Source organism: Panthera onca, chromosome C1 (assembly GCF_046562875.1).
Source record: "Panthera onca isolate mPanOnc1 chromosome C1, mPanOnc1 haplotype 2, whole genome shotgun sequence".
In the NCBI taxonomy this organism is placed as follows: domain Eukaryota; kingdom Metazoa; phylum Chordata; class Mammalia; order Carnivora; family Felidae; genus Panthera; species Panthera onca.
The window spans coordinates 23776961-23801643 of NC_138346.1; the positions used below are offsets into that span (position 1 = coordinate 23776961).

Below are 24683 nucleotides of genomic sequence, written 5' to 3' on the forward strand. Positions count from 1 at the left end.
AAAAAAAAAAAAAAAAACCTGCCAGCCAAAAACACTGTATCCAGCTATCTTTCAGAAAAGAAGAAGAAATACTTTTCCAAACAAGTAAAAGCTGAGGGAGTTCATCACCACATAACATGGTTCACAAGAAATCCTGAAAGGAGATCTTCAAGCTGAAGTAAAAAGACACTAATCAGTACACAAAAACTTCTCAAAAGAAAAAACACACTGGTAAAGGCAAATATACAATCAGATTTAGAATATTCTAATTATGTAATATGATGATGTAGTAACCAGTTAACTGTATTAAAAAAGTTAAAGGAAAAGAGTATTAAAAATAACTATAGCTACTATAATTTCTTAACAAATACACAACACAAAAAAGAAATAAATTGTGACATCAAAAACATAAAGGGGTGGAAGGTAAAAGGGTCAAGGTTTTGTATGCACCTGAAGTTAAGTTTCTATCAACATATAATGGACTATTATACCTATATGACATTTTATGTTAGCCTCATGATAACCATAAAGCAAAAACTTATAGCAGATCCACAAGAGATAAAGACAAGGGAATCAGATAATACCCTCATAGGACAGCACCAATTCACAAAGGTAGGCAGCAAGAAAAGGAAAAAAGGTATAAAACTACAAAACAGCCAAAAAGTAATTAATTAGGAGATATTAGTAAGTTCTTACATACCAATAATTACTCCAAATGTAAATGGAGTAAATGACTGAATTCTCCAATCAGAAGATGCACAGTAGATCAATGATAAAGAAAAAAACTATACACTATCTATAAGAGGCTCACCTCAACTTTAAGTAAATACATAGGCTCAGAGTAAAAGGATGGGAAAAGATATCACATGCAAGCAGAAACCAAAAGAAAGCAAGAAGACACTTATATCAGACAAAATGGAATTTAAGCCAAAAATGGTAGAGATGGCCATTATATAGTGATAAAGATATCAGTTTATCAAGATTTAACAATTGCAAATATGTGCACAGCCATTATCAAATTACCTAAACATATTAAGTGAAAATCAACAGATGTGAAGAACAAATAGACCACAATAAAATAAGGGACTTCAATATCCCACTTTTAGCAATGGATAGATAATCCAGACAGAAAATAAAAAGGGAAACATTAGACTTGAATTATACGTAAGACCAAATGGACCTAAAACACATAAAGAGGACATTCCATCCAAAACACATTCTTCTCAAATGCACAAAGAACATTCTGCAGGATAGATCATAGAGTAAGACACAAAACAAGTCAGCAAATTTAAAAAGACTGAAATAATACCAACTATATTTTCTGATCACAATATTATGAAATGAGAAATCAACAAAAGGAAAGCCAGAAATTTTAAAACATGTAGAAACTAAACACACCCTTAAACAACCAATGGGTTGAAAAATAAATCAAAAGTGAAATAAAACAAAATCTTTAAACAAACAAAAATTGAAACACAATACACCCAAACCTAGAGGATGCTAATAAAAGCTGCTCTTAGGGGGAAGTTTATAGTGACAAATGCATTTATTAAGAAAAAAGAAATATCTCAAATTACCGATCTAACTTTATACCTCAAAGAACTAGAAAAAGAAGAAAAATTAAGACCAAAATTAGGAGAAGAAAATAAAAGGATCAGAAAAGAAATAAATGAAACAGAAACCATAAAAACAATGGAAAAGATAAGAATTTACAGTGTTTTTTTCAAAATACAAACAAAATTGACCAACCTTTAGTTAGACTAAGACAAAAAAAAGAGATGATGAATATATAAAATCAGAATTGAAAGAAGAGATACAACTAAGCACAGAAATACATATAACCATAGAGACTACAATGAACAATTACATGCAAAGTGTATACCTTAGAAGAATAGATAAATTTCAAGAAACATACAATCTACCAAGATTAAATCATGAAATGAAAAATCTGAACAGACTAATAACAATTAAGGATACTGAATCAGTAACCAAAAACCTCCCAACACAGAAAGGGCCAGGACCAAATAGCTTCATTGATGAATCCTACCAAATATTTAAAGAAAAATTAATGATAATCCTTCTCAAACTCTTCCAAAAAATTAAAGAGGATGGTGCACTTCTAAACTCATCTTTCAAGGCCAACATTACCCTGCTACAAAAACCAGAATATAGTACTACAAGAAAACTATAGATCAATATCCCTGATGAAGAAAGGTGCAAATATTTGCAACAGAACACTAGCAAACTGGCTTCACAACAATGCATTAAAACAATCATACACCGTGATCAAGTGAAATTTATTCCTGAGATGCAAGGCTAGTTCAACATTAGCAAATCAACAAATATGATAACATTCAATTAAATAATGAAAGATAAGGGAGGGGCCAAGATGATGGAACAGCATGGAAGATTTTTTTGCGTCTCTCATCCCTGAAATACAGCCAGATCAACACTAAACCATCCAGTTGGCCCAGAAAACGGACTTGAGAATCAATACAACAATCTGCACAACCTGAACCAGAGACTCAGCAGGTACATGGCACAGAGAGGTGAACTGGGGGAGAAAGCCACAGAGGGCAAGGAGCTGTTTTTGCTGGCGGAGAAAGGACGGAGATTGGGGGAGAGTACAGAAAGCATCACCCCCGCCCAAAAGCAGCTAGAGAGAAAATAAAGAGCACATAAGGGACTGAACAAAAAAGGGAAAAAGGAGAAAGGAGAGGGTTTAAATTCCATCAAGACTCTATAAACAGGAGGAGCACAGAGTCTGAAACTCCACAGCTTGATACCTGGCAGTCTTCTGGTGGGAATGGTGAATCCCCAGGAGCAGAGAGTGAGGTCCTCGGGGGTCCTCGGGCCACTTGGGAGAAGTGGTTCCCTTGCTGGGAGGACATTTTGTAGAAGCTGTGCAGCCCCCACAGGCAAAGGTCCCAGTAGACCCCAGAAAACAATCACATTCACTGGTGCTGGAACAAGGATGTTAAGGGAGAAGCCTGGCACGATGTGTGTTGTGATTTTCCACAATACCTGAAATGCTGCTGCTACACAGTTCCATGAACTTTTTCTGAGGTGGGCTGGCACCTAGCCACAGTCTCTGTACATCAGCAGCAGCGTGGTCTCCTGAATGTTTCTGGGGGCGGGCCAGCACCTGGCAATTGCTCAGTGAGACCCTCCCCCAAAAGGTCTAAGCAAGTCAAAGTTGCAGTCGTTCAGAAGTGTGGGGTTGGGAAACACAGCCGCATATGAGATAAAACTCAGGAGGGAGGTGCCACTTGGCAAACTGATGGGTTAGCCATGGATGATGTAAAAGCAGGGAGTGTACAGAATCTGGAGACAAAGGAGGGGTGTATGATTGCTGGTCAGGGAGAGCAAAGTTCTGATACTAGAGATGGGGTAGCTGGGTGATGCCATTTTCACCTTTCCTGTGCATGCACAAAAACACCTACAGACACCACAACAATTCACCCCAGTAAGCTAAACAGCACCATCTAGTGGAGAATGGAGCCATTACACTAAGCCCCATGCAAATGGGCCAACATCACTCTTCAGGAACAACATAAGTCTCTCCACCTGCTTAGTTTACAGACTATAATGTGCTTCATAGTTCGACTTCTAGGGGAAATTGATGTAATTTCAATCGTACTTCAGTCTGTTTGCTGGTTTTTTTTTCTTTTCTTATTCTTGAATACAGAAAGAGAAAATGTTTATTTTTATTTTCCATTTCTATTAAAAATATTTTTATTTTTTTTCTACTTTATTTTTACCTTTTGGTAAATTTTTCAAATTCTATTTTTTTACTTCCATCATTTCATTTTATTCTATTTCATTGTAATCATTTTTTCAAATTTTCAAACATTTTCCTTTTTTTTTTTTTTTGCTTTTATCTTTCCCTTTTTTCTCTAATCTATCAAGCTCCTTTCAACAACCAGACCAGAACACACCTAGGATCTAGCATCCTTTATTTGATTTTTTGTGTTGTTTTTAGTTTTTTAATTTTTCTTTTACTGTATTAATTCCTTTTCTTCCTTTGAAGTGATGAAATGAAGGAATTCGCCCCAAAAGAAAGGCCAGGAAGAAATGACAGCCAGGGATTTAATCAACACAGATATAAGCAATACATCTGAACCAGAATTTAGAATCACGAGAATAAGAATACTAGCTGGGTTTGAAAACAGATTAGAATCCCTTTCTGTGGAGATAAAAGCTAGTCAGGATGAAATAAAAAATGCTATAACTGAGCTGCAATCTCGAATAGATACCACAGCGACAGGGATGGATGAGGCAGAGGAATGAATCAGTGATATAGAAGACAAACTTATGGAGAACAATGAAGCAGAGAAAAAGAGGGAGATAGGGCAAAAGAGCACAATTTAAGAATTAGAGAAATCATTGACTTATTAAAAAGGAACAGCATCAGAATCATAGGGGTCCCAGAAGATGAAGAGACAGAAAAAGGGGTGGAAGAGTTATGTGAGCAAATCATAGCAGAAAACTTTCCTATCGTGGGGAAAGACACGGACATCAAAATCCAGGAAGCACAGAAGACTCCTATTAGATTCAACAAAAACTGACAATCAACAAGGCATATCACAGTCAAATTCACAAAATACTCAGGCAAGGAAAGAATCATGAAAACAGCAAGGTAAAAAAAAAAGTCCTTAACCTACAAGGAAAGACAGATTAGGTCTGCAGCAGACCTATCCACAGAAACTTGGCAGGCCAGAAAGGAGTGTCAGGATATATTCATTGTGCTGAATCAGAAAAATATGCAGCCAAGAATTCTTTATCCAGAAAGTCTGTCATTCAAAATAGAAGGAGAGATTAAAAGCTTCCCAGACAAACAAAAATTAAAGGAGTTCATGACCACTTTTAAGGGGGACTCTCTGAGGGGAGAAAAGATGGGGAAAAAAAAGACCAAAAGCAACAATAACTAGAAAGGACCAGAGAACACCACCAGAAACTTCAACTCTACAAGCAACATAATGGCGATAAATTCATATCCTTCACCACTCACTCTAAATGTCAATGGACTCAATGCTCCAATCAAAAGACATAGGGTAACAGAATGGATAAGAAAATAAGATCCATCTATATGCTGTTTACAAGAGACCCACTTTAGATCTAAAGACACCTTCAGATTGAAAGTAAGGGGATGGAGAACTATCTATCAAGCTAATGGTCACCAAAAGAAAGCCAGAGTAGCCACACTTATATCAAACAATGTAGACTTTAAAAACTGTAACAAGAGATGGAGACTGGAATCATATCATAATTAAGGGGTCTATCCACGAAGAAGATCTAACAATTGTAAACATTTATGCTCTAAATGTGAAAGCACACAAATGTATAAACAAATTAATCACAAGCATAAAGAAACTCATTGATAATAATACCATATTAGTAGGGGACTTCAACACCCCACTTACAACAATGGACAGATCATCTAAACAGAAAATCAACAAGGAAACAATGGCTTAGAATGACACATTGGACCAGATGGACTTAAAAGATATATTCAGAACATTTCATCCTAAAGTAGTGGAATACACATTCTTCTCCAGTGCACATGAAATGCTCTCCAGAATAGATCACATACTGCGACAGAAATCAACCTTCAACAAGTACAAAAAGATCGAGATCATACCATGAATATTTTCAGACCACAATGCTATGAAACTTGAAATCAACCGCAAGACAAAAATATGGAAAGATAACAAATACTTAGAGACTAAACCATTCTACTAAAGAATGAAAAGTCTAACCAAAAAGTTAAGGAGGAAATTAAAAAGTACATAGAAGCTAATGAAAATAATAACACCACAACCCAAAACCTCTGGGATGGAGCAAAGGCGGTCATAAGAGGAAGTATATAGCAATCCAGGCCTTCCTAAAGAAGGAATAAAGGTCACAGATATACAACCTGACTTTACACCTTAAATAGCTGGAAAAAGAACAGCAAATAAAACCCCAAACCAGCAGAAGATAGGAAATAATAAAGATTAGAGCAGAAATCAATGTTATCAAAACCAAAAAAAAAAAAAAAAAACCACAAACAACAACAACAACAACAACAACAACAACAAAAGTAGAACAGATCAATGAAACCAGAAGCTGGTTCTTTGAAAGAATTAATAAAATTGATAAACCACTAGCCAGTTTGGTCAAAAACCAAAAGGAAAGGACCCAAACAAACAAATAAAATCAAGAATAAAAGAGGAGAGATCACAACCAACACAGAAAAAATACAAATAATAATAAGAGAATATTATGTACAATTAAACGCCAATAAAATGGGCAATCTGGAAGAAATGGACAAATTCCTAGGAACATATAAACTACCAAAACTGAAACAGGAAGAAATAGGAAATTTGAACAGATCCATAACTAGTAAAGAAATCGAGGTAGTAATCAAAAATCTCCCCAAAAACAAGAGTCCAGGACCAGATGGCTTTCCAGAGGAATTCTACCAAACATTTAAAGAAGATTTAACACCTATTCTCTTGAAGCTGTACCAAAACATCGAAATGGAAGGAAAAATTCCAAACTCTATGAAGCCAGCGTTACCTTGATTCCAAAACCAGACAGAGATCCCACAAAAAGGAGAACTATAGACCAATTTCCCTGATGAACATGGACACAAAAATCCTCAACAAGATACTAGCCAACAAGATCCAACAATACATTAAAAAAATTATTCACCGTGACCAAGTGGGATTTATACTTGGGATACAGGTCTGGTTCAATATCTGCAAAATAATCAATGTGATACATTGCATCAATAAAAAAAGGACAAGAACCACATGATCCTCTCAATAGATTCAGAGAAAGTATTTTGACAAAATACAGCACTCTTTCTTGATAAAAATCCCTCAAGAAAGTAGGGATAGAAGGATCATACCTCGAGATCATAAAAGCCATATATGAAAGACCCACCGCTAATATCATCCTCAATGGGGAAAAACTGAGAGATTTCCCCTTACGGTCAGGAACAAAACAGGGATGTCCACCCTCACCACTGTTATTCAACATAGTATTGGAAGTCTTAGCCTCAGCAATCAGACAACACAAAGAAATAAAAGGTATCCAAATCAGCCAAGAGGAGGTCAAACTTACACTCTTTGTAGATGACATGATACTCTATATGGAAAACCCAAAAGATTCCACCAAAAAACTGCTGGAACTGATCCATGAATTCAGCAAAGTTGCAGGATATAAAATCAATGCATAGAAATTGGTTGCATTCCTATACACCAATAATGAAGCAACAGAAAGAGAAATCAAGAAATAGATCCCATTTATAATTGCACCAAAAACCATAAAATACCTAGGAATAAATCAAACCAAAGAGGTAAAAAATCTATACACTGAAAACTATAGAAAGCTTATGAAAGAAATTGAAGACACAAAAAAATGGAAAAATAGTCTATGCTCCTGGATAGGAAGAAAAAATACTATTAAAATGTCAATACTACCCAAAGCAATCTACGTATACAATGCAATACCTACCAAAATAATACCAGCATTCTTCACAGAGCTAGAACAGATAATCTTAAAATTTGTATGAAACCAGAAAAGACCCTGAATAGCCAAAGCAATCTTGCAAAAGAAAACCAAAGCTAGAAGCAACACAATCCCAGATTTCAAGATTTATTACAAAGCTGTAATCATCAAGACAGTATGGCACAAAAACAGACACTCAGATCAATGGAACAGAATAGAGAACCCAGAAATGGACCCACAAACATATGGCCAGCTAATCTTTGACAAAGCAGGAAAGATACCCAATGGAATAAAGAAAGTCTCTTCAGCAAATGGTGCTGGGAAAACTGGACAGCAACATGCAGAAGAATGAACCATGGAAAACTTTCTTACACTGTACACAAAAGTAAATTCAAAATGGATGAAAGACCTAAATGTAAGACAGGAAACCATCAAAATCCTCAAGGAGAAAGCAGGCAAAAACCTCTTTGCCCTCAGTCACAGCAACCTCTTACTCAACACATCTCCGGAGGCAAGGGAAACCAAAGCCAAAATGAACTATTAGGACCTCATCAAAATAATAAGCTTCTTCACAGCAAAGGAAACAATCAGCAAAACTAAAAGGAAACCAAAGGAATGGGAGAAAATATTTGCAAGTGACATATCAGATAAAGGGTTAATATCCAAAATCTATAGAGAACTTATCAAACTCAACACCCAAAAAACAAATAATCCATTGAAGAAATGGGCAAAAGACATGAATAGACACCTCTCCAAAGAAGACATCCAGATGGCTAACAGACACATGAAAAAATGCTCAACATCATTCATCATCGGGGAAATACAAATCAAAACCACAATGAGATAGCACCTCACACCTGTCAGAATGACTAACATTAACAACTCAGGCAACAACAGATGTTGGTGAGGATGAGGAGAAAGAGTATCTCTTTTGCACTACTGGTGGGAATGCAAACTGGTGCAGCCCCTCGGAAAACAGTATGGAGCTTCCTCAAGAAATTAAAAGTAGAACTACCCTATGACCCAGCAATTGCACTACTAGGCATTTATCCAAGGGATACAGGTATGTTGTTTTGAAGGGACACATGCACCCCAATGTTTATAGCAGCACTATCAACAATAGCCAAAGTATGGAAAGAGCCCAAATGTCCATCAATGGATGAATGGATAAAGAAGATGTGGTATATGTATATACAATGGGGTATTACTCAGCAATCAAAAAGAATGAAATCTTGCCATTTGCAACCATGTGGATGGAACTAGAGGGTATTATGCTGAGCAAAATTAGTCAGAGAAAGACAAAAATCATATAACTTCACTCATATGAGGACTTTAAGATATAAAACAGATGAACAAAAGGGAAGAAAAAATAATATAAAATCAGAGAGGGAGGCAAAACATAAGAGACTCTTAAATACAGAGAACAAACAGAGGGTTGTTGGAGGGCTTGTGGGACAGGGGATGGGCTAAATGGGTAAGAGGCTTAAGGAATCTCATCCTGAAATCATTGTTGTACCATGTGCTAACTTGGATATAAATTATAAAAAATAAATAAATTATAGAAAGAAAAGAAACATAAAAAAAGAATGAAGGATAAAAATCATATGATGATCTCAAAAGATGTAAGAAAAGCACTTAACAAGCCTCAACATCCTTTCATTAAAAAAATCAATAAATTGGGTAGAGAAAAAATATACCTCAACATAATAAAAGCCATATACAAGAAACCCATAGCTAACATCAGACTAAATTGTGAAAGGTTGAAGGTTTTCTTCTAATATCAGGAACCAGGCAAGGCTGCCCACTCTCATCACTCTTATTCAACATAGTACTGGTGGTCCTAGCTAGAGCAATCAGGCAAGATCAAGAAATAAAAAGCACCCAATGGATTCCTTATTTCACTGATCAGAGAAGGGGGTCAAGAGTGGAAAGAGACTAGCCTTAGTCCCCAAGCTTCTAGAAAGTCCTTCCACATCCTGAACTTTTCTTACTTCCCCCAGAATACTAGCCCTGCTGTATATATATGTGGGGCGCCTGAGTGGCTCAGTTGGTTAAGCGTACGATTCTTGGTTTCAGCTCAGGTCATGATTTCACAGTTTCCTGAGTTCCAACTCTGCATCTCAACCCTACTTGAGATTTTCTGTCTCTTTCTCTCTCTGCCCCCCCCACTTGTATTCTCTCTGTCTTTCTCAAAAGAAATAAACCTTAAAAAAAAAAAAAAGATGTGTACTGCCATCTAAATATTTGACTCATTTACTAAAGGTAAAGAGACAAGAGACCCTCTGTGTCTTGGCAACATCTCATTTCTTCCTTTTGCTTTTGCCTCCCCCCCACAACCAGCCCTTGGTTTAATCCTATTCTGCAATTCAAATCTCTATTTTTGTGTTGAACTTGCTCCTTTCTTTCATATTGAAAAGATGACATTGCCCCCAAAGCCAAAAGTCAATGAGAACTGAAAAGCATCCAAATAGGAAAAAAAAATAAAATTACCTTATTTGCAGGTGAAATGATCTTATTTATATATAAACCCAAAAGACTCAATGAAAAACACTGTTAGAACTAATCAACAAGTTCAGTAAAGATTCAGAATATAAAATCAAAATACAAAAAGTCAATTGTGTCTCTATACACAAACAATAAAATGAATAAAAAAGAAATAAAGAATGCAATCCCATTCACAATAGCATAACAAAAAAATAAAATACTTAGGAATAAATTTAATCAAGGAAGTGAAAGATCTGTACAATGAAAACTACAAAACATTGATGAAAGAAACTAAGGAAGACACAGATATTCTGTTCCCAAGTACTGAGAAGAATTAATATTGTTAAAATGCCCATACTACCCAAAGCCATCTATAGATTCAATATAACCTCTATCAAAATTCTAACAGCATTTTTCACAGAAATAGGAAAAAAATCCTAAAATTTGTATAAAACTGCAATGATGCAAATAGCCACAGCAATCCCAAGAATAAAAGAACAAAGCTGAAGGTATCACACTTTTGATTTCAAAGCATACTACAAAGCTACAGTAATCAAAACAGTATAGTACTGACATAAAAATAGACACATAGACTAAAGGAACAGAATAGAGAGCCTAGAAATAAACTCCCATATATGCAATCAACTAGCATTTTATAAGGAACCCAAGAATATTCAATGGGGAAAAAAAGTCTCTTTAATAAATGGTTTTAGGAAAACTGGATAACCACATACAGGAAATGAAACTGTATACTCATCTGACACTATTCATAAAAACTAACTCAAAATTGATTAAACTTCAGACCTGAAACCATGAAACTCCCAGAGAAAACATAAGAAAAAGCTTCTTAACATTGGTCTTGCCAATGATTTTTTTGGATATGACATCAAAAGCACAAGAAACAAAAGCAAAATCAAGTGAGACTACATTAAAAAGCCTCTGAACAGCAAAATACAATCAACAAAATGAAAAGGCAACCTGTGGAATGGAAGAAAATATTCACAAGCCACATATCTGATAAAGGGTAAATATTTAAATATATGAAGAACTCATACAGCTCAGTTACGAAAATAAATAAATAACTCAATTAAAACGTGGGCAAATGTATGGAATATATATTTTTCTAAAGAACACATACAAATAGCCAACAGGTACATGAAAAGATTCTCAACATCATTAATCACCAGGAAAATGGAGATCAAAACCACAATGCAATACCATCTCCTACTTGTTACAATGGCTATCACCAAGAAGACAACAGATAATAATTGTTAGTAAGGCTTTGGAGAAAAGGGAACACTTGTGCACTGTGAATGAGAATGTAAACTGGTGCAGCCACTATGAAAAATAGGATGAAAGTTTCTTCAAAAAAATACAAATAGGGGCGCCTGGGTGGCTCAGTCGGTTAAGTGACCAACCTTGGCCCAGGTCATGATCTCATGGTTTGTGAATTCGAGCCCCACATCGGGCTCTGTGCTGACAGCTCAGAGCCTGGAACCTGCATCTGCTTCTGTGTCTCCCTCTCTCTCTGCCCCTCCCCCACTCATGCTCTGTCTCTCTCTGTGTCAGAAATAAACATAAAAATTTTTAAAATAAAATAAAAATAGAACTACCATATGAAGCAACAACTCTACTTCTGACATATACCAAAAGGAAATGAAAACAAGATCTTGAAAAGATATCTGCACTCCCTGTTCATTACAGCATTTTTCATAGTAGGTAAGGTATGAAAACAACCTAGGCCTCTGTCAATAGATTAATGAATAAACAAGATGTGGTGTACACACACACCCACACACTCACACACACACGCATGGGTTAGCATTCAGATATAAGAGAGGAGGACACTCTGCCATTTGTCACAACATAGATGGGTCTTGAGAAAATCATGCTAAGTGAAATAAATCAGACAGAAAAAAAATACTGTATGATATAATTTATATGTGTGAATTTAAAAAATAAAAAACTCATAGAAGCAAAGAGTAGAATGGTCTTTGGGGCTGGAGGTAGGGATATTGGGGAGATGTTGATCAAAGAAAGGGTACAAACTTATAGGGAAAAAATTAAGAGAAATACTAGTAAAAAGGAATTCACTTTATTTTGCACTTTAGCATTTTTGTAAGACCCAAATTTTCTATCATGTTGTAGGTATTATGTTAAAAATTTTAATGCACTTAAAAAGAATATACTATGCATAAATATTTAATGTATTTGTACTATATTTTAGTAGCTTTTTCTCATACAAAAAGTCAACCCTGCTAATATAGTCTTACAAGCCATAAGCACTTAGTGAATGAATCAACAAATCATTTTTAAGTATAACTACTACCTTAAAGAGAATGCCTATGCCATTAGAAGATGAAAATGTTGGGGCACTGGGTGGCTCAGTCAGTTGAGCGACTGACTTCGGCTCAGGTCATGACCTCATGGTTTGTGAGTTTGAGCCCCGTGTCAGGCTCTGTGCTGACAGCTCAGATCCTGGAGCCTGCTTCCGATTCTCTGTCTCCCTCTCTCTGCCCCTCCCCACTCATGCTCTGTTTCTCTGTGTCTCAGAAATAAATAAACATTAAAAAAAAATTTTTTAAAAAGAAAATGTTCCCTTATCCATGAATTCAGCAAAGTCACAGGATATAAAATCAATGCACAGAAATCAGTTGCACTTCTATACACCAATAATGAAGCAACAGAAAGAGAAATCAAGGAATAGATCCCATTTACAATTGCACCAAAAACCATAAAATACCTAGGAATAAACCTAATTAAAGAGGTGACAAATCTATACACTGAAGACTAAAGAAAGCCTATGAAAGAAACTGAAGACACACACACAAAAAAGGAAAAATATTCCATTCTCATGAATTGGAAGAATAAATACTGTTAAAATGTCAATACTACCCAAAGCAATCGATATATTTAATGCAACCTCTATCAGAATATCACCAGCATTCTTCACAGAGCTAGAATAAACAATCCTAAAATTTGTATGGAACCAGAAAATACTCCCAAATAACCAAAGCTATCCTGAAAAAGAAAACCAAAGCTGGAGGCATCACAATCTTGGACTTCAAGCTGTATTACAAAGCTGTAATCATCAAGAAAGTACGGTACTGGCATAGATACTTAGATCAATGGAACAGAATAGAGAATCTAGAAATGGACCCAGAAACGTAAGGCCAACTAATCTTTGACAAAGTAGGCAAGAATATCCAATGGAATAAAGACAGTCTCTTCAGCAAATGGTTCTGGGAAAACTGGACAGCAACATGCAGAAAAATGTACCTGGACCACTTTCTTACACCATACACAAAAATAAACTCAAAATGGATGAAAGATCTAAATGTAATACAGAAAGCCATCAAAATCCTAAAGAAAGCAGGCAAAAACCTCTTTGACCTCAGCCACAGCAACTTCTTACTCAACATGTCTCCAGAGGCAAGGGAAACAAAAGCAAAAATAAACTATTGGGACTTCATCAAGATAAAAAGCTTCTACACAGCTAAGGAAACAATCAGCAAAACTAACCAGCAAAAAAAAAAAAAAAAAAAAAAAAAAAAAGGAAACCAAAGGAATGGGAGAAAATATTTGCAAATGACGTATCAGATAAAGGGTTAATATCCAAAATCTATAGAGAACTTATCAAACTCAACACTCAAGAAACAAATAATCCACTGAAGAAATGGGCAAGAGACATGAGTAGACACTTCTCCAAAGAAGACATCCACATGCTAACAGACACATGAAAAAACGCTCAACATCACTCATCATCAGGGAAATACAAATCAAAACCACAATGAGATACCACCTCACACCTGTCAGAATGACTAACATTAACAACAGTTGTTGGCGAAGATGTGGAGAAAGGGGAACCCTTTGCACTGTGGGTGGGAATGCAAACAAGTGCAGTCACTCTGGAAAACAGTATGGAGGTTCCTCAAAAAACTAAAAATAGAACTACCCTATGACCCAGCAATTGCACTACTAGGTATTTATCCAAAGGATACAAGTGTACTGTTTTGAAAGGGCATATGCACCCCAATGTTTATAGCAGTGCTCTCGACAATAGTCACATTATGGAAAGAGCCCAAATGTCCACTGATAGATGAATGGATAAAGAAGATGTGCATATATATACAATGGAGTATTACTTGGCAATCAAAAAGAATGAAACCTTGCCATTTACAACTACATGGATGGAACTAGAGTGTATTATGCTAAGAAAAATTAGTCAGAGAAAGGCAAATATCATATGACTTCACTCATATGTGGAATTTAAGATACAAAAGAGATGAACATAAGGTAAGGGAAACAATATGAAAACAGGGAGGGGGACAAAACATAAGAGACTCTAAATATAGAGGACAAACTGACGGTTGCTGGAGAGGTTGTGGGTTTGGGGATGGGCTAAATTAAGGCAAGGGCATTAAGGAGGACACTTGTTGAGATGAGCACTGGGTGTCTGTTATATGTAGGGGATGAATCACTGGATTGTACTGGAAGCATTATTGCACTATATGCTAACTAACTCGGATGTAAATTTAAAAAATAAATGAAAGGAAAAAAAAGACGTAAATGTTCCTGATGACAAGCACCACCATCATACTGAAAATCCTTAATCCTAATTTATTTTTCTTTATTCAGGTGCTTTATATGAACCCAGACCTAACAATCTCTGTAGAGATAAACAAAGGTCACCCAAATGAGAAGAATAACTACTTATCGACAGCAAGAGAGTCATCCACCACCACTGCTTGCATTTGGCAGAGATTCAAAGGCAGGTAGAGGAGTGGGAAAGCTTTATGGTGGCAAAAAGGGAAGGTCCATCCCAATGGGAAGTTGTCATATATTTTAGAACTCAAAGGTAACAATTATGTACTTTGTAAGAAAATTCATTACGTCAGCTAGAATTTCATGCAATTTTCATGACAAGAAATTAAACTCCTTACAGGTTTTATGTACTTTTCTCTCTTCCTCATTTTTGATCTCTTTGACCAGATACTTTTTTCCATTTATTATTATTTTTTTTAATTTAAATACAGGTTAGTGAACATACAGCATACTAATGGTTTCAGGAATAGAATTTAGTGATTTACCACTTACCCATAACACCCAGTGCTCATCCTGACAAGTGCCATTTTTCTTCAATCATTACAGAAGTTTTTCACTATCAGCCCAATTGCAAAGCAAAGGAACTCAGATCTAAGGAGATTTCTAAATGGGGCATAATTCTTTACATTCTACTTTTAAAGAAGACTAAGTAAAGTTTAAAGTTATACTATTAGGGAAGAAATAAGGGACTATGTGGGAGTTATTTCTTTGGACAGAGTAAGCAGAAAACTGACTAGGTAAGCGCACATGCCTGTGATTATATTGGGGTGCGTGGCAGCATTCACTGAGTTGTCTCTGCCACCAGTAAGCATATGTCCCTCACATATTAGTAACATTTAAGAACTTTGGGGCTTGATATACATAACCTCTAAATTCCTCTTCCAGTAAAATAATAATACCATATGAGTTCATGGATCTGAAGATCTGAGAGTGAAGTATGATTTAATGGAAATAACAACAAAAAGCCATACCTTTGTATTATCTTTTATCTTTGTGTTACTTTTGTTTTTCTCCCTGGCTTCACGAAGACCTTTCTGAGTAGGACCTTCCGGTGCATTTTCTTTTTTACGGTTAGGAACAACTACAAGATAACACAACTTATTCTTAGTATCTATACTGTCTTGCAATGATAAATACAATTTTAATCAAAATATGAAAGCCAAAGTCATAATGATACATGTGTTTTTTAAAGTATTGTACTAGTAATATTGAAATAATACCAAAGTGTTCTTTTAATTTTTTTTAATGTTTCATTTATTCTTAGAGCACAAGTGGCGGAGGGGCAGAGTGAGAGAGGGACCCAGAATCAGAAGCAGGCTCCAGGCTCTGAGCTGTCAGCACAGAGCCCAACGTGGGGCTTGAACTCACAAGCCATGAGATCATTACCTAGGCCAAAGTTGGATGCTTTACCAACTGAGCCACCCAGGTGCCCCATTACCAAAATGTTTTAAGTCAGGTGTCAAATTCATTTCCCCAAAATTCAGGGTGTCATTACTACAAGGTCAGTTAAATGGCATGATAAGTCAGTTAGAGAGCATAGTAGCCAATCTCCAGTTACATTATTTCCAAATTCCTGTCATGAGATTTCATGTGTATATGAATAAAGTTGAAGAGGGTCAAAGGAGTGAATGGTAAACAATGACAAAATATCCTTTGTGGAATTGGGTAATAAATAACAGATTTTTAGAAGAATATTGTATTTAAAAAATATTATTCTTCATGCTTCTCAAGTTGAAAAAAAAAAAGAAAGGAAAATAATTGGGTAATTTTCCAATGTAGTTGTAACACTAGTCTCCAAACTCTCCTGGACATAAAGAGAACAGTCCTAAAAAACCACCTGGGGGAAAAATAAAAGTGACAGGGAAAGTCTCTTTCTTTTATACATCTTTCCATATACATATACATATTTACGTATACATAATTTCTCCCTATATTTTTAAACAGGAAAATGACTGAAAATAAATTAATAAAGTTACAATCATTAACTCATAACTAAAAGAAATAATTAAGTGTTCTAAATTATAACACTAGATTTATAACAGAGAAAAGATGAACACAAAAATATCTGGATGAGTCAAGGCTCTCAAAGAATTCTTAAGGCAAGGAAGCACATAGCTGGCATTTAGATTCTTTCCTGATATAATTCTTTCTACTCAGTACCAGTTTCAGACAAAGGAGAAAATCTCCAAAGCAACTTGGACAATAACCTAAAAACAGAATATTGAATAACATAGTTCTATATGAAACCACTAAAAAGACTTCAAAACACTTGAGTATCCAGACTGCCTGTTCTTCCTGATGGTGCTAAAAGTTAGAGCCCCATCTGGGAAGTGTAAGTGGGGGGTTGGGGGAGGGATGGGGGAGGGGCAGGAGGGAAGGCAGCAATTATGGCTCACTGACATTAAGGAAAATTTTTCACTTCCAGTTCTCTTTTATTGTATTTTCCTTTTCAACACCCAAGAATGACATCCTGATCACGATAATAATTTAAAATAATAATAATTAGCATTTATGCCTCACTGATCTTCTACTATCAAGTTGATCAGGCAATCAGAGAGGTGACAGAGTCTGCCATGACACTGCCAAATGCTAAGACCAGAAGCTTAGAGAAAGGTACTGAAAGCCCCATATCTAAAACTAGAATGCATGTTTATGAACAGTGTAAAATTATTCAGTACAGAATATAAGGAATTAACTTTATTCAGGTAGTGGGGATTATACAATTAAAAGAAAGTATTTCATCATGTTGTGTTGAAATTTATTCCTTTTTTACCAAAAGCCACTTATCACGTATCAAAATATAAACAAACTTGGTCTTCAAAGTAACTTAGAAAAACATGCACCGTGTTCATTTATAAATTAGGTTAAATAGCAGAATATAATTTCATAAAGAAGTTATCAGTAAACCATGAGTTTATTTTAATAGAGATGCCAAGGATAAAGAACACAAACTGTTAGAGTAGAATGGAGTATTAGAGATTAATTGTTACAACTATCAACTCAGTGCACGAAATTCCTCAACCTTTAAGCCATCTTATATATATTGGTCTTCACACATTTTAGTCATTTGGGAAGTTAGAGTTCCTGAGGCTGTGATAGTCTGACACTATCCCTTCATATTTATAACTGACTGCATTCTTAAAAGTTATTTACAGATGGAAACAAGTAATTTTTTTAATTTTTTTAATGTTTTATTTGTTTTTGAGAGAGCGAGAGAAAGACAGAGACAGAGCACAAGCAGGGAGGGGCAGAGAGAGAGGGAGACACAGAATCTGAAGCAGGTTCCAGGCTCTGAGTTGTCAGCACAGAGCCCCACATGGGGCTCAAATCCATAAACCATGAGATCATACATGACCTGAGCTGAAGTCAGATGCTTAACTGACTGAGCCACCCAGACACCCTGGAAACAAGTAATTTTATCTTAACAAAAATATATATCCTTTTTAAAAAAAAATGCAATAAGGAAAAAATGTAGAAAAAAATCACATCATGCAAATTATGTATATATTTTGGTGTGCATCATTTTTATTTGCATATATTTAATAGCTATGACCTTTTACTATATAAATGTTCTTATTTTTTAACATTTTATTAACTTTATGATGTGAGCATTTTCTTATGCATGATTTTTAAAGACTTTCTAGTTGCATGATCAGCTATATTTAAACATTCACCTGTGGTTAATAAGATTGTTTGCACTGTTTTTTTACTATAGATATGACTACAATAAACATCTTTGTTCATAGTATCTTTAGGAATCATTGAGCATAGCTAACATTTCTTTAACTTAAAATATTTGAAAGGAACTACTGAATCAAGGCTAAGAAAAAAAATTTCAAATATGAGAATGCTGACTATTTCTCTTAAGCTTTAACCATTGAACACAATGAATAGTCTTCTGTCATATGACATAATAGGATGTCATATTTATTAAGAAAATTCACTGTTTTGCAGTCTTTCTATATTTCAGAGTTTCCATCATTTTTTAAAATCAAATTTACTGAGGTACAATTTACATACAATAAAATGAACACATTTTAAATATAGAATTGGGTAAGTTTTGACAAAGATAAACCAGCATATAACCACCACCAAAATAGAGATATAGAACATTTGCACCACTCCCAAAATTATTTTCTTATGTTAGCATTACGATTTATAAGGTATGTACAATAATTTTTGTTTTTACAAGGCATTTTTCTTTTAAGGAAATTAAAAATAAAAAATATATATCTTAACCAGAATTTAACATTCCTAAATCTCTGTATTCAATCCCAGAGATCTGAGTTTTCTTCTGACCAAGGAAAGTCCTTTAGTATTTCCCACACTTTAGAATGATTTGCAACAAAATCTTTTAGCTTTCATTTAAATTAAAATGTCCGTATGTCTTTATTTCACCCTATTTTTTGAGGATATTTTACTGGACATAGAATTCTGAATTTAAAATTTTCCACATTTGAAACTGTCATTTCTTTGTTTCTAGCCTCTAATATCTCTGACAAGAAATCAGCCTTTATTACATTACTGTTCTCTTGTATGTAATATGATTTTTTTCTCTTGCTGCTTTAGAGATTGTCTCACTTAAATTTTCAAGAGTTTGAATATGATGCATCCAGGATGGATTCTCTTTGGGTTTACAGTTAGCTGCTTTTGGGGGAGTTGATGTTATCAGATTTAGAAAAATTTAGGTCATCTTTTGCTTAAATATTTTTATGTCCCATTCGTGTTCTTTTCTCCTTTGGGACTGCAATTTCACATCTGTTAAATAGGCATATTTCCCTTTAATTTTTTTCTCTAGTCATCAGACTGAGTTTTAACTGATATCTCTTAAATTCACTGACGTTTCTGTCATCTTCAATCTGTTGTGAACTATAAAATTTCCATTTAAATTATCATATTTCTCAATACTAGAATTAAATTTTTTTTTTTTGGTTTCCATGTAACTGCTAAGATTTCCTATCTCTTCACTTATTAATGTCATATTTTTCTTTAATTCCTTGATAATATTCAAAATAGTTGCTCTAGAATTTTTATCAGCCAAATTCAACATCTGGGCCATCCTGGTGTACGTTTCCATTTACTGATTTTTACCTTGATTGTGGGCCACCTTTTCCTGTCTCTATAATATACATAGAAAACTTAAATTACATACCGGGCAGTATAGATGACAGGTTATCAAGGCTCAGGACAACTGCCTTCCTTTAAAGGGTATTCATTTTTGTTCTAGCATGCAGTTTAGTTTTTTGATGATCACCTTGAAATTCTAGGCTTAATTTTCTACCTTGTTAAGGTGGATCCATGGAAAGCCCTACATTTTCCCCAAGGCTCTCTAACTTATAAGATTCAAACTCAAATTCTATCTCCCTTAGAAATTCTATGTAAGCTTTGTTTGGGGTTTTATAATAAAGGGCAGTACAAGTGTTATATTAATATGGTTAATACGTTAATATGATTATGTTAAACATTAATATGGTATTAACAAGGAGTTAAAGAGTAAAGAGGTCTCTTCATCCAGATATGACCAGAACTCCAATGTCACCATACCTGTTTGATTTCTAGAATCCTTTTTCCCCTCTTAGACCTTTAAAATCTCCTCACAGTTAAGTCTTGGGTATTCTTACATGTATAACCCGCTATCAACTAAAAGACTCAGTAAACTCCCTCATAAACTGGGTCACTGCTTATTGCAGCTCCCTTTTTATCTGGTGCACTTTCCTGGGACAGTGTGAACTATGTATAATCTTTGCCTTTTCAGTTCTTCAGGACTGGCATGCTCTTCTTGACCTCTACCTGCATGGAATTTGGTTTGGAAACTGCCCCAGGCACAAAGCCATAGTGATAGGGGATCTCAACTTATAAATTTTTCTTCTATCACTTCTTATCACTTCTTATCTCCTTCTGTGACTTGTGCTGTTTCCCAAAGGCTAAAAGTAGCTGCCCTATAAATAGTCTAGTTGAAGAGTTTTTTCATTAAAAGAAGGTTAGTCTGGTACCAGCTACAGCATCACGGTCAGAAACACAAGCCCTCCCATTATAGTTTCCTCATATTTTTATCTGAAATTAGTTATACAGTGCCATATCCATATTCCCTCTTGATCTTGTCATTAACATTTTAATTTGTGAAATAGTTACCATATCATTTATTCACTTTTAATTATCTCCAGAATTTTGAGCTCTGATAAGATTAAAAAATCACCAACTGATATTAAATTAGTTTTATTACATTTTATTTTTACCTCTAATTTCAGAAGCATGGTAATTATGCCCTATTTCCATATTCTTCAATGTTGCTTGAAGCCCAGAAATCTAAAAAATGAAATCCAAAGATATGGGGTTATATTTTTGTATATACAGAAAATGACTCAAAAAGAGTTGAATAAAATACAGTGTTTAAATACTGCCTGAAAGATATAAAGATATTAATTTCTCTTGGATTAATTCCTATATATTTAAATAATTAAACATGAATTAGAACAAAAGAAAAATATAATTTTAAATTCAATTCAGTGGGTAATTATTAGGTATCCATTATAAACAACTGAAACATTTATTTCATAGCATAGTTTCCTGAATCAAGAATACTCATTCCACACTTTGAATGATAATTATTCAGTACTCTACTTTAAGAGAAATTTCTTCTCTGTTGAAATTGCTTCACAACAACTTAATTCATCTTTCTGTGTATAAAAGATGAGGTAAGTATTAGTTGAAAAGTAAAATATGAAGAGACTATTGTTTTTCTTGAAACTCTTAACTCATTTTCCACCCACAGACATTCCTTGTTTTATTAAACATGTTTCATAATTAAGAAAATTTGTTAATTTGGAGGCATATAACCTACCTATATTTCCTGAACAATAGACTTGAATTAAAAATTAAACCTTAAAGAGCTTTCTTGTCCCTCATTGTATATGATTATATCAACACAAAATACCATCTATTTAATTATATGCAGATACACATATTTTTCCTACTATTACTGAGTAATAATATTTCTTTAATAGAAAACAGCAGATAATCGTAATCTATAGATCAGTGCTCATAAAATGCCTGGGTGAAATAAAAAGGTAAAAAAATTTGTATCTATTCTTGAATGCCAAATGGATTATTAAGTTTTTAAATACACTTACTTGGAATAGTATAAGATTTACATAAAAGTTGCAATGTAATAGAGAGCTCTTATATACCCTGCACCCTATTTCCCATTAACATCATACATTACCATAGTATGTTTGTCACAAGTAATGAGACAATATTGATACATTATTATTAACAGAATTCCATATTGTGTTCTAATTTCATTATGGTTTTTCAAATACATGTTTTCTATTCCAAGAGCTTATACAGGACACTTTACATTTAGTCAGCATGTCTTATTTGCTTCCTCTGGACTAGTACAGTTTCTCAGACTTTCCCTCACTTTGATGATCTTGACAATTTTGAGGAGTACTGATCAGGTAATATTTTGGAGAATATCCATTCTTTTGGGGTTGTCTAATGTCTTCTCATGGTTAGACAGGAGTTACAGGTTTTGAAGAGGAAGACTGCAGAGTAGAAGTGTCATTATTAGCTCATTATTTAGCAACATGGTTAAAGATTAACAATGTTATTCTTGCTCACCTTCCTGAAATGGTATTGTCTAGGTTTTTCCATTGTAAAATTACTTTTTCTTCCATTTCCACTGTACTTGTGGAAGCAAGTCATTGTGTATAGCCAACAACAGATGAGATGTTAAGCTCTACCTCCTTGAGGAGAAGATTATTTACATATGTCATTTGGGATTCCTCTTTGAGAGAAATGTTTTTCTTCTCCTCCATTTACATACTCACCCATTTATTTATATTACTATGAACTCACAGATAATTATTTTATACTCTGTGTTATAATCTATTTTGTTGCTCAAATTGTTCAAAATTTGACCATTGGGAGATCTGTCAGGATGATTCATGTAATGGCTATGACTCCATTTGTTGATGTTTGACTGCCAACAGTTTTTGTTTTTTTTTTTTAACGTTTATTTATTTTTGAGACAGAGAGAGACAGAGCATGAACGGGGGAGGGGCAGAGAGAGAGGGAGACACAGAATCGGAAACAGGCTCCAGGCTCTGAGCCATCAGCCCAGAGCCTGATGCGGGGCTCGAACTCACGGACCGCGAGATCGTGACCTGAGCCGAAGTCGGACGCTTAACCGACTGAGCCACCCAGGCGCCCCATGCCAACAGTTTTTAATCCTTACTTCCTACTTCCCTTAGTGCCCTACATCTTAGAAAACTGATATCAAAGCCTGGATGCTTCCTCCTTTGGCACTGATGGGAGATTCAAACCATATAATCCCATTATCCCACATAAGGACCCTCATCCTACTTCCAAACCCTAACCACAACAAAAACCCTAAGCCAGTCTCCTTCCTTTTACTCTCTGAAGACATTTCAGACCTGCATGGTAAGGCATATGCTGCTTTCCCTAGAGAGGTCAATTATGTAAGTAATAAAAGTTTTCATACCCTCTGTGTGTGCTGTGTGTATAGCACAATCAGTTTCAACATCCAAACCAAATTTGGTTCTTGGTCCATTTACTTCCAGAGGTGCCCACAACAGTAACAGTTTCTTTGTCCCTTGACATACCCCATTGTTATGTTAAGTATTTTCTTTCTCTCTCTTCTTTCTTTCTGTCTTTTTTCCTTCTTTCTTTCCCTCCCTCCCTCTTTCTTTTCTTTTTTTCCTTGTTTCTTTTGTTTTCTTTTCTTTTTTCTTTTCTTTTCCTTTCTTTCACCTTCTGATCATTTCCTAACATTCTAGCTCAACATGGGCCAAATGTTCCAGGTGCATTTCATATTTTCCCTGCCCAGCCCTACTTCCATCTGTTGGAGGATGGTATCAAAACAGATATTTAGGGGTGCCTGGATGGTTCAGTCCATTAAGTGTCCAACTTCAGCTCTGGTCATGATCTCATGGTTCATAAGTTTGGGCCCCATGTCAGGCTCTGTGCTGACAGCTCAGAGCCTGGAGCCCGCTTCAGAATCTGTGTGTGTGTGTGTGTGTGTGTGTGTTTGTGTGTCTCTCTCTCTGCCCCTCCCCCCCCCATGCACGCATGCACTCTCTCTCTCTCTCTCAAAAGTAAATAAACATTAAAACATTTTTTAAAAAGAAATAGATATCAATGCATTGGGTATACTCATTTGCTATTGGAGTCTCATTACTTCTAGATCCTCTCAGCAAGCAGACCTAAAAATATATACATTTATCTTATATAATATCTCCTGATATTATATTACATTAATATTATAGCAAATATAAATATTAATATATTTACTTTTACTATATTAAATGTTATTTATAATATATTTATATTGTTATATTATAATAAATATAAATAATAATATGTTATATATTATATTACAGCCCTATGAACCAAAAAAAGATAAAATGCAACTTATTTTACATATATACTAACAAATTATATTTTATATATTTTCAATCATGGGACTGTAATTCAGAATTTTGAACATTTTCAAGTAATTTTATAAAACAAAACAATTAAATTAGAAGTTTTTCCATAAGATTTCAATAAATTTAAAACAGTTGCTATATTATAACCTGAAGAATTTGAAAACACATATTTATTAGATTTTTGTATACTTTTACTCCTTTATATACAAACTGAATATCATAAAAAATTCTAAATTCTAATCCTTCTTGCAAAGTATTACAGAGCTCTATATGTTTAAAGAGAAAGATAGTGAGCTAAATGTTCACTAAGATAAGGTTTTTAAGAAAGTGATGATTAGAAATCCAGATAAAAATTATAACATACTTCTTACTGCTCTAAGCTCACATCCTAAGTTTTGGTTAGAAGTGACTTCTCAGAGCATCACTGAAATAAAGCAGACACTGAAAATAAAGACGTAACCAAAAATTAAGCATAAAAGTTGATGCATCTTCCATGTTAGATCATAGAGGAACTTTGTATACATTTTAATATATGTTTATTTTCAAATATTTTTAATAAATTCATTCTACAACCTCATGACACACTAATAGATTCAAGTTAAAAGGTTAATCTAATTGGGGTGCCTGGGTGGCACAGTCAGCTGAGCGTCCGACTTCGGCTCAGGTTGT

General features: G+C 34.7%; 1 protein-coding gene across 2 annotated transcripts in view; it reads right to left on the bottom strand.

Moving 5' to 3' along the window:
• Window positions 1–24683, bottom strand: part of SPAG16 (sperm associated antigen 16) — a 1016466-nt gene that overhangs the window by 940414 nt on the left and 51369 nt on the right. For both annotated transcript variants that reach the window (XM_078450902.2, XM_078450901.2), the window contains 2 exons: window positions 20802–20871; window positions 15537–15646 (listed from right to left, as the gene is read on the bottom strand). In XM_078450902.2, coding sequence (XP_078307028.2) covers window positions 15537–15646; window positions 20802–20871 — 180 coding nt within the window. The remainder of the gene's footprint in view (window positions 1–15536; window positions 15647–20801; window positions 20872–24683) is intronic.